We start from the raw sequence: 17275 nt of genomic DNA, 5'->3' as shown, positions 1-17275 counted from the left end.
ATTGTGTCACTGTTTCTCTGTGTCATGATAGATCTCAATTGAGTGGCGGCGGCCTGCCTAAGGGCCGGCGCGCAACAGCGCTCGCTGCCGCATGGCTCCCCCTGCGCTGGGGGCCCTCCCTCCCGGGGCCTACAAGGCAGGAAGCTAGCCAGCCAGAAGACCGGTGCTCCCCTCCCGTGGCTCCCTGTGCACCGGAAGCCCTCCTTCCGGGGGCCTACGAGGCTGGGAGTGAGCCGCCGGTCCAAAGACCGGTGCTCCCCCAAATGCTATATATCTCTTTATTTACCCATTCATTGTATGACCTTTGAAAAGTCACTTATTTCTTAGTTGAAACATTTGTTTTATTCTTCAAGAGCTGGGACGAGGGATATTCAGAGGCAGTGAAAGTCATTTATCTTCTTAGATTTCTGCTGTTCTCCCCTTCTTACCTTTGAAGACAAACCAGAGTTTGAGTTACAATCACAATGCAAAGAAAATAACCTTTATTCTGATGCAAGCAAAATAGACTTAGAATTAATAGTTACTAAGTGCCTTTCTGTGTACTCAGAGCTACACTAAATGCTCGTACATACACCTTACTGTCCACAGTGATTTCTAAGCTCAATATAAAATCAGGCCTATTTTACAGTTGTACAAATGGTAGCTTTTCTTTTTATTTTATATATTTAAATTTTTCACAATAAAAAGTCTAAAACACAACAACAAAATTGGATTACATGATTTTAAAGGAATCATAACTCTTTAAAGGCTGGAAAATGTTTTTAAATTCAGAATCACCTTTTAAAAACATTATCTCAGGAGGTTGAGGTAGGAGAATTGCCTCAACTTTGAGGCCATCCTGGGCTGCAAATTAAGTTCTAGGCCAGACTGCAAAACCCAGTCTCAAAAAGACATACATACATAAACAAATAAATATTATATGTTAAATGATCTCTTTCTTATAAAATGCCTTGTCATCTGTCTGTCCCTCCATGTTCAATATGGTAGGTAGTGTGCCTAGGAGGTAGAGTACAAGGATTGCCATCAAAAGTTATTTCTGTGTGTGGAATTTGGAGGAATTGTTTTATTTGGTTTTGTTTTGTTTTTTGAGACAAGGTCTCACCATGTAGTTCAGGCCGGCCTTGACCTCACTGTAGTCCAGGCTGGCCTTGAACTCACTGCAGGCCTCCCACGTCAGCCTGCTGAGTGCTGAGATTACAGGATTGCACCACCATGCCTCGTTTTGGAGTGATTTCTTGCCTTCCTTTTTAAAATTATTTTTTAGTCCTTATTGTTTATGTCATTAAAAAGAATTTAATAACATATAATCAGCATTTCTCATTGCTCTTTAAAAAGTGTTGCTTTGGTTTATATGGTTATCAGCAGAATTTCACCACAACTAGGCCAACTATGTAATTTGGATGCTGATAGTTAAGGTAGTCAGTTATATCAAACATGCAGCATAAATTGGTATGCTGATGACCTCTTCTATTTCTTTGGGTCTAGGAAGCATCTATGACTTTTTTTTCATCAAACATGGTAGTGGACACTGGGACACATGGACAGAGTATATCACCAAAGAGGAGGAAAATATTCCTGCTAATGCAAAGGTAAAAGAGAAACAGTAGCTATGGAACTGTTTTCTAAAACTACCTTTTTCTTTTTCTTTTTTTTTTGTTTGTTTTTTGTTATGCTAGGGATGGAGCCCAGGGCTTTGCTTGTGCTAGGCAAGTGCTCTAAAACTGAGCTAAACCCTCAGCCCAAGATATGAGCATTTTACAGAGCTTTCTTTAGAAAATGATGCAAACGTGAGCTGGATTGAGTCTTCCAAAGCATGAACCTTAGAATTAGAGAGATCTAGATTGTTTACTCAGCCTTCACACTCTCTGCCTTAGTCTACTCAACCATAAAATGATAGAAAAAGTATGTAAAGTATGGTTGCAAAGGTGGAAGGTGGTGTACATGATTGATGCTTGTTGCTGTTCTGGGTATTGTCATTAGTGCTCAGGAAGTTGCTGGGCATATGGCACACGCCTGTAATCCTAGCATTCAGGGCACTGAGGCAGGAGGATGGCCTTGAGTTCACTACCTGTGCCATATAGTGAGTTTCCTCAACTACAGAACAGGGACAGTAATGCCCACATTTACATGGTCTCATGTAATCACAAACCAACTCTGTGAATTAGCTGCCATAATTATTCCCACTTCACAGAGGAAGAAACAGAGTGCCCTGGGAAATTAAAAACTCACTCAAGGTCATAAAGATAGTAAGGGATGGAACTAGAATTCAAACCCTGACCCTTTGACCCAGCTCCGAATCCAGGACTAAGACACGCCCCCTCCCCGACCATGTCTTTGTGGTACAGGTCTCTGAACTCATCATTCCCACAATGGAGACAGCCCGGCAGTCCTTCTTCTTGAAAACCTACCTGGACCATGAGATCCCCATGCTGTTTGTGGGCCCCACAGGCACTGGGAAATCAGCCATCACCAACAACTTCCTTCTCCGCCTTCCCAAAAACATCTATGTACCCAACTGTATCAATTTCTCTGCCAGGACTTCAGCCAATCAGACCCAGGACATCATCATGTCCAAGCTGGATCGAAGGCGGAAGGGTCTTTTTGGGCCCCCCATAGGGAGGAAATCCGTGGTGTTTGTGGGTAAGGCGTTGGCGCATGTCTGAACACACCTGAGTTCTTTCTACTCTATGGCAAACCAGAGCTTCCCTGTGTAGGGCCACTGTTCAGTCCTTTTACTCTTTCTAGGAAATAAAATACTTGTAGTTAATATGATATAGTATTGCTTCCCTCTCCTTCTCTTCTTCTCTCACCACCTTCCCTTCCTTCCTCCCTTCTTTCCCTCCCTTCCCTCTTTTCCTCTTTGCTTCTCCCCTTCCTTCCTTCCTTCCTCCCTTCCTTCCTTCCTCCCTTTCTTCCTTCTTTCCTTCCTTCCTTCCTCCCTCCCTTCCTCCCTCCCTCCCTTCCTCCCTTCCTTCCTTCCTCCCTTCTTTCCCTCCCTTCCCTCTTTTCCTCTTTGCTTCTCCCCTTCCTTCCTTCCTTCCTTCCTTCCTTCCTTCCTTCCTTCCTTCCTTCCTCCCTCCCTCCCTTCCTTCCTCCCAATGAGTAGTGGTTCTAGGAGACTGTGGTGCTTGGCCTGTGGTGCTCTCCAGGAGAAACACATACTTTGTGATAAGCCCCTTGTTTCATTTTGCGTTAGATCAATATGTTATTAGCAGGCTCCCAAATTCAAGGCCAGCCTGGGTCACTTAGTGAGACCCTGTCTCAAAATTTTAAAAAGTAAAACAAAAACAAAAACAAAAACAAAAAAATGCTAGAGATGTAGCTCAGTGGTAAAACATGTGCTGAGCATATGTGAGGTGTTGGGTTCAATGCCCAGTACCACTAAAACTCATAACATAAATGTAATATGAACACCATATCACAGTTGTGAATATCCACACTACAAGCTACTTGAGAGGTGAAGGCAGAAAGAATTCTTAAATGAGCTCAGGAGTTTGAGGCTAGGCTGGGTAACATAGCAAGAGCCTCACTTTTTAAAAAGAGAATCCCCTTCACTGTCATATATCTCTAGCAGTTAGCGAAATGTGTAACATAAGTAGACAATCAATATATTTTTGGTTGGAGAAAAAAGTAAATTCCTGCCCTCTAATGTTGGTCCATGTACCCTATAATCACAATGAGCAGACGTCTCCACAAGGCAAGAGAGCCCGGGACCCAGGAAAACCCTCCCGCCTGGCCAGGTTGTCCATTGCCTGAACCTCGCACTGAGTAGGGATGAGACATCTGTGCACAGGCTCTCCTGTGGAGAGAATACTCCTGTCACCTCCTGTGAGAACACAGGATCCATGGACCTAAAATGTGCGGCTGTGGCTTCTTTTCACAGATGACCTCAACATGCCAGCCAAAGAGGTGTATGGGGCCCAGCCCCCCATTGAACTCCTGAGACAGTGGATCGATCATGGTTACTGGTTTGACAAGAAAGACACAAGCAGATTGGACATTGTGGATGTGCTACTTGTGACAGCCATGGGTCCCCCTGGAGGAGGAAGGAATGACATCACTGGTATGTGAAGGCGAGCCTGGCCTCTCCCTCACTCAGCATAGCCTGCATGAGTGGAGGGGTGGGGCAGGGCACTGAGCCGAGATGGTGCGGAGCAGTGTATTTAGGGTATGGCTGGGGGTGTTGAAGTTAGCTCCAGATTTCATATTGGAAGCTGTGTGAATAGGATGGGAAGATGACAGAAAGATGCAAGGAATCTTTGGCTAGGTGCAAGGACAAAAGTGAATATCATATCAAGAGGGGAGTTCAGTGCAGCAGGCTTGTGTTCCAGGAAACAGGCTAGATCTGAGGTCAATCAAGGGTGCATGCAGAGTTGCCTTTAGTGTTGGTTGCAGTTCTTCAGAACACCTAACTCAGATTAGCCTAGCAGAATGAATGATAATATCACAGATAGATAGATGATAGATAGATAGATAGATAGATAGATAGGCAGATAGATAGAATTTCTTCCCTATCATGTAGCAGTTCTGGAAAAAATGTTAAGGATGACATTTTTTAAAAAAAATAAAAATATAAGTGAAGACAGGTACTACAGTGTGGATGAATTTTAGACATTAGGTTAAGTGAAATAAGCTGGTCACAAAGGAACAATATTGCTTGATTCCATTTATATATTCAAAGTAGTCAGATTCATACAGAGTAGAGTGGTGACTGCCAGAGTCTGGAAGGGAGAAGAAATGGAGACTTGGTTTTATTTTATTTTATTTTTTTTTTTTGGTTTTTCTCCGGTACCAGGAACCAAACTCATGACCTTGCGCTTGCCAGGCAGGCGCTTTTGCCGCTGAGCTAAATCCCCAGCCCTGAGACTTGGTTTTAAATGGATTTCATTTGAGGAAAGTCAAAAGTTCTGAGAATGGACTGTGTTGATAGCTGCACAATAACGTGAATGCTCTTGATGACACTAAACTATGAAACGATTTATGAGGTTTTTGACTATTTTATAATGACCGTGTCTTGCCTTTGTGTTTTAAAGACAATCTTAACCCAAGACTAGCACTATATAGGACTTCTGTAATCATGGTAATAGTCTGTATCTGTGCTGAGCAACACAATACCCACTGTTCATAGGAGGCTGGGGAGCACTTGGGAAATGGCTAGTGAGAATAAGGAAATCTGCTTTTTCCATATTATGGAATACGGAAATTTCTTGCTCAACATCAATTAATTTCAGCTTAGAGAGTACGTGTGGTTAGAAGCTGACACATTGGGCGGCATAGCTGCAGAACATGTAGGTGAAAAAAAAAAAGGAATTTCCCATATCCCAACATCACTAGGTTCAGGAAGTGTACATGTGTGCAAACTTGAGTGTGTATGCGTTTTCCAGGACGATTCACTCGCCATCTGAATATCATTTCCATCAGTGCCTTTGAGGACGACATTTTAACCAAGATTTTCTCTTCTATTGCTGACTGGCACTTTGGGAAAGGGTTTGATGTGATATTCTTAAGGTAGGAGCTTCTTGTGTCTTCCTAGACATTGGCCTGAGGGTCCCCACTTCTGGCCCATTCTTGACTTATCTGTCTTCTTCCTGCCAAGGTGTGGGAAGATGATGGTACAAGCTACCAAGACAATTTATAGAGCTGCAGTGGAGAACTTTTTGCCAACTCCCTCCAAGTCACATTATGTCTTTAACCTGCGGGACTTTTCACGAGTGATCCAAGGAGTACTGCTCTGCCCTCATACCCACCTGCAGGTCAGCCACTATCATTTCCGTTACAGTTCTCACCCAGCCGTACCCCTGCATATGCAGCGGTAGTGGAAATCGCTAGCTTTCACTAAGCACTTAATCTATGCTGGGCATCACGCAAAATATTTTACCAGCATTATCTTGTTTACCCCTCACCTCAACCCCAAAGTTTAGATACTGCTTGAGAACTGCTACTTTGGGCATCATGTTTCATTCATTCAAATAATTAACTCTGGATTTCTAGGATGTGGAAAAACTTATCCGCCTTTGGATCCATGAGGTTTATCGAGTCTTCTATGACCGGCTGGTTGACGTGGAAGACAGACAGGTCTTCTTCAACATGGTGAAAGAAACTACCTCCAGTTGCTTCAAGCAGACCGTGGAGAAGGTAAGCTGGATACCCTGGATCATTGGACCTCAGAAATGGTCCCAAGTGTTTGATCAGTATTAGTCTCAAATTCTAGGTTCTCTTCCCGGTAGAGATTCACCACTCTGCTCTCTGAATCTCAGAAAATGGTATTGCATGGGTCAACTAGTCATTTGATTTAGTCATACTTTACTTGGTCTAACTTTGCTTCCTTTTACTTTTTTTTTTTTTTTTTTTTTTTTGGTGTGGTACTAAAGATTGAGCCCAGAGCTACACCCCTAGGCCTTTTTGAGACAAGTTCTCTCTAAGTTGCCCAGACTGACCTTGAATTTGCAGTTCTCCTGCCTCCACCTTCCAAGTAGCTGGGATTATAAATGTGCACCACAATACCTGACATCCTTCCTTTAATGTGCTTTCATCATAGTCTTCACAACAATCAGATTAACATCCTATGTTAAAGAAATAAGGAAATAAACAGACACGACGACGAACCATGCCTTGAAGGATGGGCTTAGAAGAACAAGTGCATCTCCCATTCCCTCCTTTCACACCTCCCACTGCCAGTGTGGTTGGACCACAGACTGAATGCCCAGCTGACATTTGTCTTTCTCACAGGTGCTCATCCACTTGTCACCCAGTGGAAAGATACTTGATGATAACATCCGTAGCCTCTTCTTTGGGGATTTCTTCAAGCCAGATAGTGATAATAAAATCTACGATGAGATCACTGACCTGAAACAGCTCACAGTGGTCATGGAGTATTACCTGGAAGAGTTCAACAACATCAGCAAGGCTCCTATGTCCTTGGTCATGTTCCGGTTTGCCATTGAGCACATCTCCAGGATCTGCAGGGTCTTGAAGCAGAACAAAGGCCATTTGCTCCTGGTGGGGATTGGGGGCAGTGGGCGGCAGAGTGCCACTAAACTGTCCACATTCATGAATGCGTATGAGCTGTACCAGATTGAGATCACAAAGAACTATACAGGCAATGACTGGCGGGAAGACCTGAAGAAGATCATGCTGCAGGTTGGGGTGGCCTCCAAGAGTACTGTGTTCCTCTTCACTGATAATCAGATCAAGGATGAGTCATTTGTTGAGGACATCAACATGCTTTTAAACACAGGTGATGTGCCTAATATCTTTCCAGCTGACGAGAAAGCTGACATTGTAGAGAAGATGCAAATGGCAGCCAGAACAGCAGGAGAGAAGATCGAAATCACTCCTCTTTCTATGTACAACTTCTTTATTGAGAGGGTGAAAAAGAACCTACACATTGTGCTTGGTGAGAAGCAGCAAACTCAGTTTGTTCTTTTTCTTACAGGTGTTTCAGGGTCTTCTAAGTCCCTGATCCCAGCGCCCTTGGGACACTGGTCCCAAGGTTGATCCGACCACGACAGCAGCAGGGTCCAGCCTGGAGTCCCTCTGGCCGTGTTTCCCACTCCTCCTGCACAACTGTTAAAAAGCTGCTCCACTGTCTTCAACTCTCTGAGAACGTATTTTAGCATGTTACCCTTGCCCAGAACAATACCTGGTTCTCTCTCTATGAATGACACCTTCTATCTACCCAGAAGCTTAGCAGTTGTGTTAGATACTTCTTTGTCATGAGCAAGTCCCACTGATTTTTACACCCTCCCTGTCTCTGATATCCACCGTCTTGTCTCCATCACCACCCTCACATTAGCGAGTCACTATTATTTCACCCAGACCTCATCTCTAAAACTTTCTGTTCTTGTCTGTTCTAGACCTTTTTTTCACTGAGCCAGGATGACTGTTTTCATCGTATTGCAAATAGGATCACTGCATGTGTGTGAGTATGCATATGCATGCACACCACACATACATGCACACAAATTAAAACACTGAAACTGCTTTCTGTTAAGATAAGGACAAAAGTTTCTATCCTATGGTCTTATGAGTCCATCTCATATCAAACCAAGCTTCTCCTCTTTGTTTTTCATCCATATTGATCTCCCCACACTTCTGCCTATGCAGTATACTTCCTCCTATCACTCTAAGTAAATAATGAATGGAATTTGGGGTGTAGAACCTGAACTTCGTAGTTGGATGGAAATGGGGTCAGAAATAAGCTGATGACAGCTTCTGTAAGTAACTATGGCTTTCTTATGTCTGAGTCAGTGTAGACATAGCAAGTGGCCCACAGGGCTCCACCCACTTTAAGGGACTGAAAGGATCTAGAAAAAACAATATTGTATATAGGAGGTTAGTCATAAAGTCATTGTGATATACCGAGGTCCCATCTCAAAGTTACAGGAAAATACCCACCTGATTTCTTGGAGCTGCCCACAGCTGTTGTGCCTAGTCATCTCAATAGCCTTGGAACATGAAAACAGGCATAATGCTCCCCACATACTCTGCCTTTGCATAGCAGTATCCTTGGAAATGCTTATCTGTCACCCTGCCTTGGGAAAAGGGAATTAACAAACCTTACTTTTTGTTAGCCATGAGTCCAATTGGCGATGCCTTCAGAAACCGCCTGCGGATGTTCCCTTCATTGATCAACTGCTGTACAATTGATTGGTTCCAGTCCTGGCCCACTGACGCCCTGGAGTTGGTGGCCAACAAATTTCTAGAGGATGTGGAGCTTGATGACGCAATTAGGACAGAGTAAGTGTTAGTTGCATTTGAGTACCTTGAATATTTCAAGCTGAAAATCTAGATGATTTTTTTTGTTGTTTTTTGTCTTTTGTTTTTTGTTTTTGGCACTGGGAATCAAACTCAGGACCTCACACTTGCCAGGCAGGCACTGTGCCAGTGAGCTGTATCCTTGGGCCTAGATGCTTATTCTATTCATATTGTTTTAGATTTCTCAATTTACATATAAAAAGTCTTACTCTTAAATGAAATCACATTTAGTTAAATATTTAATAAAGCACCTTTTATGAAAATAATAAAATATAATTGTTTAGAATTGTCTTGGAGATGCACTATTGTCGTAACTATGAGGACCTGATATAATAATTTAGTTACATCAGTAAACTTATGCATTCTCAGTAGGAATAATCTTGCTGTCAAGGAGATGAAGTGGTCCTTGTGAAGGTGAAAAATCTTATTCTTTTATGTATAAAGCACAGAGATATATATATAAAGTTTTGGCTGCAGTAAGGAAAGTGATGAGACTCTCTACCACCATGAGGGTTCCAAAAATGCGGAGATCAAACTGCTTTATCTTCCCTTATATCCCTAGTGTTTATCAAGTGCCTGCTACATAGAAGGTTCAATTCCTGTTTATTGAATGAATGAATGAAGTAGGCAAGGTTAGGGTATCACTGCTTTTAAATTCCATTTTGAGACTTTTAAACTTTATTTCTCTAGACCAGAAAACGTTTAACCTAGGTCCATCGGCTCAAGGTGAATATGTATGGGGATAAATTACCATCATTTCTACTGACGTCCAACTAGTATGATGTATTTCCTTTAATAACAAAGACAGACAATAAACCCCAGTTCAACTATCTGGGCCTGTGACTTCTTGCTAGTGATAACCCAGCTCTTTTCACAACTCACTTAGTTACTCAAGATACCTGTGTATAACACTTCCTTCAGAATTATGTTGTTTTTAGGCCTACTGCTGAATCTTGTCATTTAATACAGTGGCTGGTAAACCGTGATCCATGAGCCAAGTTTAATTCACACCCTATTTTTGTCAATAACGTTTCATTGGAACACGTCCGTGCCCATTCATTTACACATTATTTATGGCTGTTTTTGAACTACATCTGTGGACCTAAATAGTTGTGACAAGCACCATGTGGCCCCAAAACACTAAAATATTTACTCTCTGACCCTTTCCAGGAAGACTTTATGGACCCCTGATTTAGTGCATTAATAAAGAACCACATATATTACTGTTTTGCAAAATTTGGTTTTCAAAAATTTATTTTTTATTTTTTATTTTTTTTGGTACCAGGAATCAAACTTGGGACCTCGTGCTTGCCAGGCAGGTGTGATTCCACTGAGCTATATTCCTGGCCCTGTTTTTGAAATATTTTGAAAAGTGTATTTCAGCATTTCAGTGTATTTCAGTGATTTCCTTGGTAATCCTATGTATCCTGTGCATTTTCAAACATTATTCTGCAAATCCAGGAGGCTTCTTCAGACCCGCAAAGGTTAAGAAAGTCCTGCTTAAATCCTGGTGACTCATCCAGTAGATAAGAGATCATTCCAATCACCTCTCCCTTCTCTACCTTGGTTCTGTTGGCCTGTTGGGTTCTAGCGGCCCATAGCCTGTGTATGTACCTTCTTACACCCTCATGTTTGTTTCCAAAGATGTACTAGATTTCCTTGTAGGAAATTGAGTCCCATCTAACAGTCATGATGTTTTTGGCAGGGTTGTTGCCATGTGTAAATACTTTCAGGAGAGTGTGAAGAACTTGTCACTTGATTATTATAATACACTTCGAAGACATAACTATGTCACCCCTACTTCCTACCTCGAACTTATTCTCACCTTCAAGACACTCCTGAATAGCAAGAGGCTTGAAGTAGACATGATGAGGAACCGATACCTAACAGGGTTACAGAAACTTGACTTTGCAGCTTCACAGGTGAGTACTGCCCAAACAGAACAGGGAAAAAGAGGGCCAGAACGCAGCAAGAGTGCAAGGCACTCGGTCAGGTGCTGCAGCTGAGGCACCAAATAAAGATAGGATCCAACATGTGTTTGCAGAGCTCACCTTGCTTGCCTCATTCTAGTCCTGGCCCCGTAAGATCCTGTCTTCATTTACAATTTTAATATTTTGCTCACCATGGAGGTTTTTTTAGCATGGATTTTGACTCCTTAAAATATTGCAATAAAGTATTATTTATCCTAAGCACTGAGTATTTTGTGTTCCCTTAAAGTTAGCACCTGAGATGAAGGTTCTAGGCTTTGTGGGGTCAGATCTGGGTTCAAATTCCAGCTGTCAGACTTACCAGATATAGAACCTTTACTGTTGTTTCACCTTTTGGGGCCTCAGTTGCCTCTTCTATATAAAGGTGATGACATTTTATACTGCATAGGGCTATTAGGAAGATCGAATAAGCTGACCTAAACACAGCCTTCAGTGAAGTGCCTGGCATATGAGTTATTAATTAGTTTGTGCTTAGAGCCCCTTAACAAATTATCTAAAATTAGAGCCATGTTACGAGATGGATTTGTAGCACCAATAAAGAACTATGGCAATGGACTGATTTGCTCTGGTGCAGCAAACCCTCGAATGCTATGACACAGGGTAGGGAAGAACATCAGAGGCAGCCTCCGCTGCTTCCCTCTTAGGGGTGTGAGTCCATCTCGATGCCCTGGCTTTTAGAGGGATGTTGTAACTAGAGTCTTCCCAGAACACTGATATCTGTGCTTCCTTCACAACTTTAAAAAAGGGTGAGCAAACTATGTTTTTCTGAAGCAGTAGGGAGACCTGAAACAGTCTAGATCAGAAAAGAAAATGACAATGACAGTTAACATTCCTTGAGTGCTACTAGATGATCCATTGTATGTGTGAGAAAAGTACTATCATCTGCATTTTACACACAAACAAACCAAGAGATGCCAGGCGACTTGTCCCCATGATCACACAGCCTGGCGAGTGGTTGGACAAAAACTAAAGCTTAAGGCTGCTTGACTCCAGGATTTGGTTCCTAACCAGGCCAGTGGGCCACGCCCAGCTCCCACATTGCTAGTGACGGTGGGTGCAAGGTCACGAAGATCCTCTCCAGATATCTGCAATCCAATTCCATGCATTTTAGCAGCCTTATAGAGAAGACTTAGCACCATGGGTGAAAGTTGTACTGGAAAAATTCAAGCTCTTCCACAGAAAAATCTAATGAGTTTAGCTGTCTGAAAAATGACACAACTCTTCCGATAGGTAGTGAGCTCCCCATCATTAGGTGTTCAGAGACAAGAAACCCTCTTGGTGGAAATATTTTAGAGGGCATCAGACTGCTTGTCTTAGTTATTTCAGGCTGGAATAACAAGATTCCACAGTCTGGAGGCTTTAGTAACAAGTCTTTATTTGTCTTTTTACTGTGTCTTCACATGGTGGAAACAGATAGAACTCATGTCTCTTCTTTTTATAAGGACTTATATCCCATCATAAAGGCCCCCACCTTCGTGACCTCATCTAACCCTAATTAAATCCAAAGGCCCTGCCTCAAAATACCATTAACATGGGAATTAGGCTCCAGTGTATAAATAGGGGGCACAAACACTCAGTCCATTGCACCATTGGTAAAACTAGCCTTGAAATTCCCTTCTGTACCAGGTATCTGATATCTGTCTGTTTCCTTCACAGTCTTAAAAGAGTATAGCTTTTAAAATATTTTCTTAGCTTGCTTTTGGCCTATCTTTCCCTGTCCCCAATACTAGAAGAGACACGGGAAGAAATCGTACCTTTAAAAAATTTTTATTTGCCATTGTATTACTATTGCCTAGCACAGAGCTTGTTAACTATAACACATGGTATGAACTCAAAATTGTTGAATGATCAAAGAGGCAAACAATAGTCAACAAATATATATCCAGTGCATGTCAAGATTGTTACTCTGTATTTTCTGCATATGTAGAAGAATGTGAAAAGTCATTTCAACCCTTGCCAACTTTGTCATTTTCTTGGCATTGACGCATGTGGCGTGTATTCCTCCCACCCTTTTCTCCTTGCTAGGTGGCAGTGATGCAAGTAGAACTAACAGCCCTCCAGCCTCAACTCATCCAGACATCTGAGGAGACGGCGAAAATGATGGTGAAAATTGAAAAGGAAACAAGAGAAGCTGATGCCAAGAAACTTTTGGTGCAGGCAGATGAGAAAGAAGCCAATGCCGCCGCCGCTGTTGCTCAAGGAATCAAGGTATGAAGAGCTGACAGGAAAGGAAAGAAAAGCTAGCCCCACAGAATGTGCATGGCCATACCCATTTCAGGTGAGAGAAGTGAGGCTCAGAAGGGGTAGGAGACTTTTCCAGTATCATGGCTAGTAAGTGATGAAGCAAGTCTTTCTGGGACGTGGCTCTCTCCAAGAATACTGTTTCCCAAACACTTTGGCTCACTCAGAGAGAAGGCTAATATAACTCATGGTCTGACTTCATCTGTTTCTACTTTCCTGTCATTCACTCTCTTCTGCCCACACTGGCCTGCTGATTATTTCTTAAATACAGTGAACATTCTCACTGCAGGGCCTTTTCACTGGTTGTTCCCTTTGGCCAGAATGTTCTTCCTTTAGTTATCCATGTGCCTGTCTCCTTCATCTTCACATTTTTGTTCAATCGTATCTAGCAAATTTTAAGTGTGGAACAAATATCTGTGAAATAATAGAATGCTGAACCAAAAGGACCCACCTGAAAGTAATTCTTGTATCAAAGAAATCTTTGGAAAGACTTGGCCTACATTCTGGTATTAGAAGAAAATTGTATTATTACTGATGTTACATCTTTCTTGAAATACTTGGAACATGATTCCATTCACATATCACAACTACCTTGAGACTTAGGAATGGCAGCTCTCAGGATCTGAGAGTTGATGATATTGAGGGCAGGGGGGAAATGGACTTCCAGAGCAGTTCTTCTAGTTAGTAAGCTTAGAGTCTAAGGTTCTTCACACTCACCTCAATGCACGTGTCCCTGAGCTCCTACTTAGCAGCTGCAGAATTCTTTCAACTGTTCCTTAAACTTGGGCTTGAGTGAGAGATAGCCTGAGCCAGGTGTCTGTCCTAGAAAGGTCATGGGACATTATCTCAATAGGACAGGCCTTCAAATTGGGTTTTCTTCAGTGATTTCTGAGACCTGCCCTCTGGTAGCTTCTCTTGGGGTCTGACCCATGGTCTCAGTGTCCCACAATGAATCCCTAGATCAATGATAGCAAACCTTCTCAGAGCTTTAAAAGACACAAACAGCCCACTGCAGCACATGCGTTGTAGCTTTGCCACCACTGTCCTAGATTATGTGAAGATTTGTTCACTCACAGTCTGAGTGGCTTAGACAGAAGATAAATGGAAACTATAAAAGAGAGTTAGCTAGGCACCCTGAACCATAATCTAGCAGGTGATTTACCCTTTGGGGATAAAATACTAATAATAGCTACTACTTTTCAGCATCATGGAGATTTTTCTGGTATTTATACTCTTACCAAATATTTATTGAACACCTACTAATTGGTATTTTTTTAAGCACTGGAAAACAAGAATGAACAAGACAGACAGATTCTTTCCATCATGGAGATTGTACTTTCTTTCCTGTGCTTGTTTGCATTGCCTTTAACCATCCTACAATGCAAATGGCATCATGCCCATTTTACAGGTGAGGAAATTGTGATATAGAACTTGTTCAAGATCACTCAGCTGTGCAATGACAGAATCAGCATTCAAATCCAGAGCTCTCTGACTCCAAAGTCTTGGCATTTGGCCATTATTCCAGAAGATGCAAACTGGTAGCCAGGGACCACATTCATACTCTGACATACATAATAAAATTATTATTTTAGTGGTCATGAATTTCTTCAGGTGTTCATTATCATGGAAGTATCTTATTTCTCCATCAATTTTCAAAGATATTTTTGTGGGGTAACTCAATCTGGGTTGGAGGTTATTTGCTCTTAGGGCTTGAAATACTCCAGTCCAAGCTCTCCTTGACTTAAAGGTTTGGGTTGAGAAGTCTGTTGTAATTCTGATGGGCTTTCCTTTAGAGTTAATTTGTTTCTTTTCTCTAACAGCTTTTAATACTCTGTCTTTGTGCTGAATTTCTGGAATCTTGACTATTATATGCCTTGGCCTAAATTTTTTTGATCATGGCTAATTGGAGTTCTATATGCCTCACCTATCAATTACTTTTTTGATGTTTGGGAAGTTTTCTGTAAACAGGTTTTTTATGTCGTTTGTCCTGTCTCCTGCTTTTTCATGGACTCCAATCAATCTTACGCTATTCCTTGTATTATCTAGTAGCTGTTGGGCTTTTGAGTCTGCTTCAAGATCCTACCTCTTCAATGTATTGGGGATAAAAAGTTGCTGCCTATTTGACCTAGCCCCTGGTTTTTTGGTACTGGTCTATAGTATTATTTATGACACTCAGGCAATCTCAGTCAACCACTGCAGTCTGAAGCATCCACTGCTCTATTCCACTGGTGCATTTCTCCATGGAGGCCACTAGAGTCACCAGTAGTCACTGTGCCTCTGTAGGTTTGAGCTGCCTCTGTCATGCCAGGAGCTAGGATTCAGGGAGAAAGTACCACTTGCCGCTTCCCTCTTTTATGTTGAGGTCCCTATGGGCTCCAATTCTCACTTCAGGTCCTTGCTGGGTTCCAGGTCCTTGCTGGGTTCCAGCTGGTGCATAGAGGCTGCCCCTTCTGTAAGCCCCAGCCAGCCCACTTTCCCTGCTCATATCACTGATTTGGCCCCTGATGGTACAGGAATCCACAGTAGTTCTGTGGATGTGTACTGGAATCAGGCATGCTAGAACTCAATTGCTCTGCCCCTTCCTAACTTTAGTTTCCTCATAAAATGGGGGAATTAAGCAATAAATATGTGAAGCTTATAACATGTATCAGAGTTTAAAGTCCATGTTGGCTGGTCTCCAAAACTGTTGTTCTTTGCCCTGTATCAAGTGTAATAAAGGACAGCTTCTCACCATATATAGGGACCATCAGGAAGGGAAACACCACACCCAGGACTCTGCTGTGTAGTGTCAGTGAAAAATAGCAACTTGCTGGAACCAGAGGGAGATGAGTGATGACACAAGGTTTGTAAGGAGATGACCTAGGACTCCTCACTGCACCTGCATCCAGGCAATAAACTGCCACCTCAGGTTTCAGGGGAAGGGTGAGTCTTAGTGCTGTCCATGAGGTGAGTCAGGAGGTGGAAGAAACTATCCAGGGAGGAGCAGAAAGAAGCTTGCATTTGCCCTGCAATTTCCCTGAGGCTTTATGTGGATCAGAAACCCTCCTTGGACCTTTCAGGACTTCAGTCCTTCTGAACATGAGGACCACTAGTTTCCTCAACTCTCTTTGCACTGCTAGAAAGGATGGAACATGGGGGAGTGCTCAGTACGTGCCCAATGTAGAGACTCCATAGTCCCATGGCCTCATACTGGAAAGATCAGGGGACTGCAAGAGAAAAAGATGGGCCCCGACACTACTCTTGAGTGCAACAGTTGCTTATTGTAGTCACTTCTTCTTAACCTAATGCTTCACTTCTTTCCTCTCTACTGAGGATGACCTGCCATAACTATTGTGGACCCCATTACATTTGATCAAAGTGCCTTGTGCACCTTCCTTTGCTAAGACAAGGGGCTATTTTTAATAGTAATGTTTTTATCATAGAAACAAATGTCATCACAACATATATGAAATAATTTCTTAAGAGCACAATTTTCACTATTTCAACTTCAATTAGAGTTTTTCTTCTCATCTCTATCCACATTTGGATAGCTTTATGTTATTACAATTATAACATAATTGTGATTCTTATCATGCTTATTTCACTTGACATCCTAACATATTTTTCCAAAGTGTCACATAATCATTTTAATGACCATTTTGAGGAGTCATCTCCCATATCAAGAGGCCATTCCCCTATTGAGTACTGAAGTATATTCCCTGTTGCACTTGGTTTTCAATGTTTCAATAGTGTAAAGAACAGTTTCTCAATAGAGATGTGTGTCAATCATCTTTGCAGTTTTAGAAATGCAGATACTCAGACCCCACCCAGACTGAATGAATCAGAGTCTCTGGGCGTGGGGCCTGACCACAAGGATATTTCAAACACTGCTCAGTGACTGCTACGCAACAAATGTTGAAGATTGATATTATAGATAAGGCCATAATGAGGGGTCTTTTTGAGTCACTTGACAAACCAACTTGCTCTAAGACTTAGCTGGAAGCCAGGCCTTGTCCCTTAGGGCAGGGAGCACAGCTGCCAGGTCACAGGAAAGCATGAGGTACTATGATCCACTAGTTGTCTGGCATATTATAAGAAACTAAAATGGGAGGCTGAGACAGGAAGATTGCAAGTTTGAGCCCAGCCTAGGCAACTTAGAGACTTAGTAAGACTCTGTCTCAAAATAAAAAACAAAAAAGGTCTTAGAATGTAGCTCAGTGTAAAGGCCCTGGGTTTATTCCCCAGTCCAAAGCCAGTCCAAGAAAACATGAGAGAGAGAGAGGAAGAAGAAGAAGAAAGAAGAAGGAGAA

General features: G+C 42.3%; 1 protein-coding gene across 1 annotated transcript in view; it reads left to right on the top strand.

The window, feature by feature from the left end:
• The window catches only part of Dnah3 (dynein, axonemal, heavy chain 3), a 152531-nt gene that overhangs the window by 104695 nt on the left and 30561 nt on the right, over positions 1-17275 (top strand). The window contains exons 44-53 of the mRNA XM_013504828.1: positions 1486-1589; positions 2346-2640; positions 3884-4063; positions 5385-5508; positions 5597-5753; positions 5992-6135; positions 6730-7396; positions 8574-8739; positions 10463-10679; positions 12771-12953. Of these exons, the coding sequence (XP_013360282.1) occupies positions 1486-1589; positions 2346-2640; positions 3884-4063; positions 5385-5508; positions 5597-5753; positions 5992-6135; positions 6730-7396; positions 8574-8739; positions 10463-10679; positions 12771-12953 (2237 nt within the window). The remainder of the gene's footprint in view (positions 1-1485; positions 1590-2345; positions 2641-3883; positions 4064-5384; positions 5509-5596; positions 5754-5991; positions 6136-6729; positions 7397-8573; positions 8740-10462; positions 10680-12770; positions 12954-17275) is intronic.

The sequence above is a fragment of the Chinchilla lanigera genome, unplaced genomic scaffold, assembly GCF_000276665.1.
Source record: "Chinchilla lanigera isolate Chin_1 unplaced genomic scaffold, ChiLan1.0 scaffold00092, whole genome shotgun sequence".
In the NCBI taxonomy this organism is placed as follows: domain Eukaryota; kingdom Metazoa; phylum Chordata; class Mammalia; order Rodentia; family Chinchillidae; genus Chinchilla; species Chinchilla lanigera.
The sequence above is the reverse complement of the archived record's forward strand: the minus strand, read 5'-3'. Positions and strand labels throughout refer to the sequence as shown.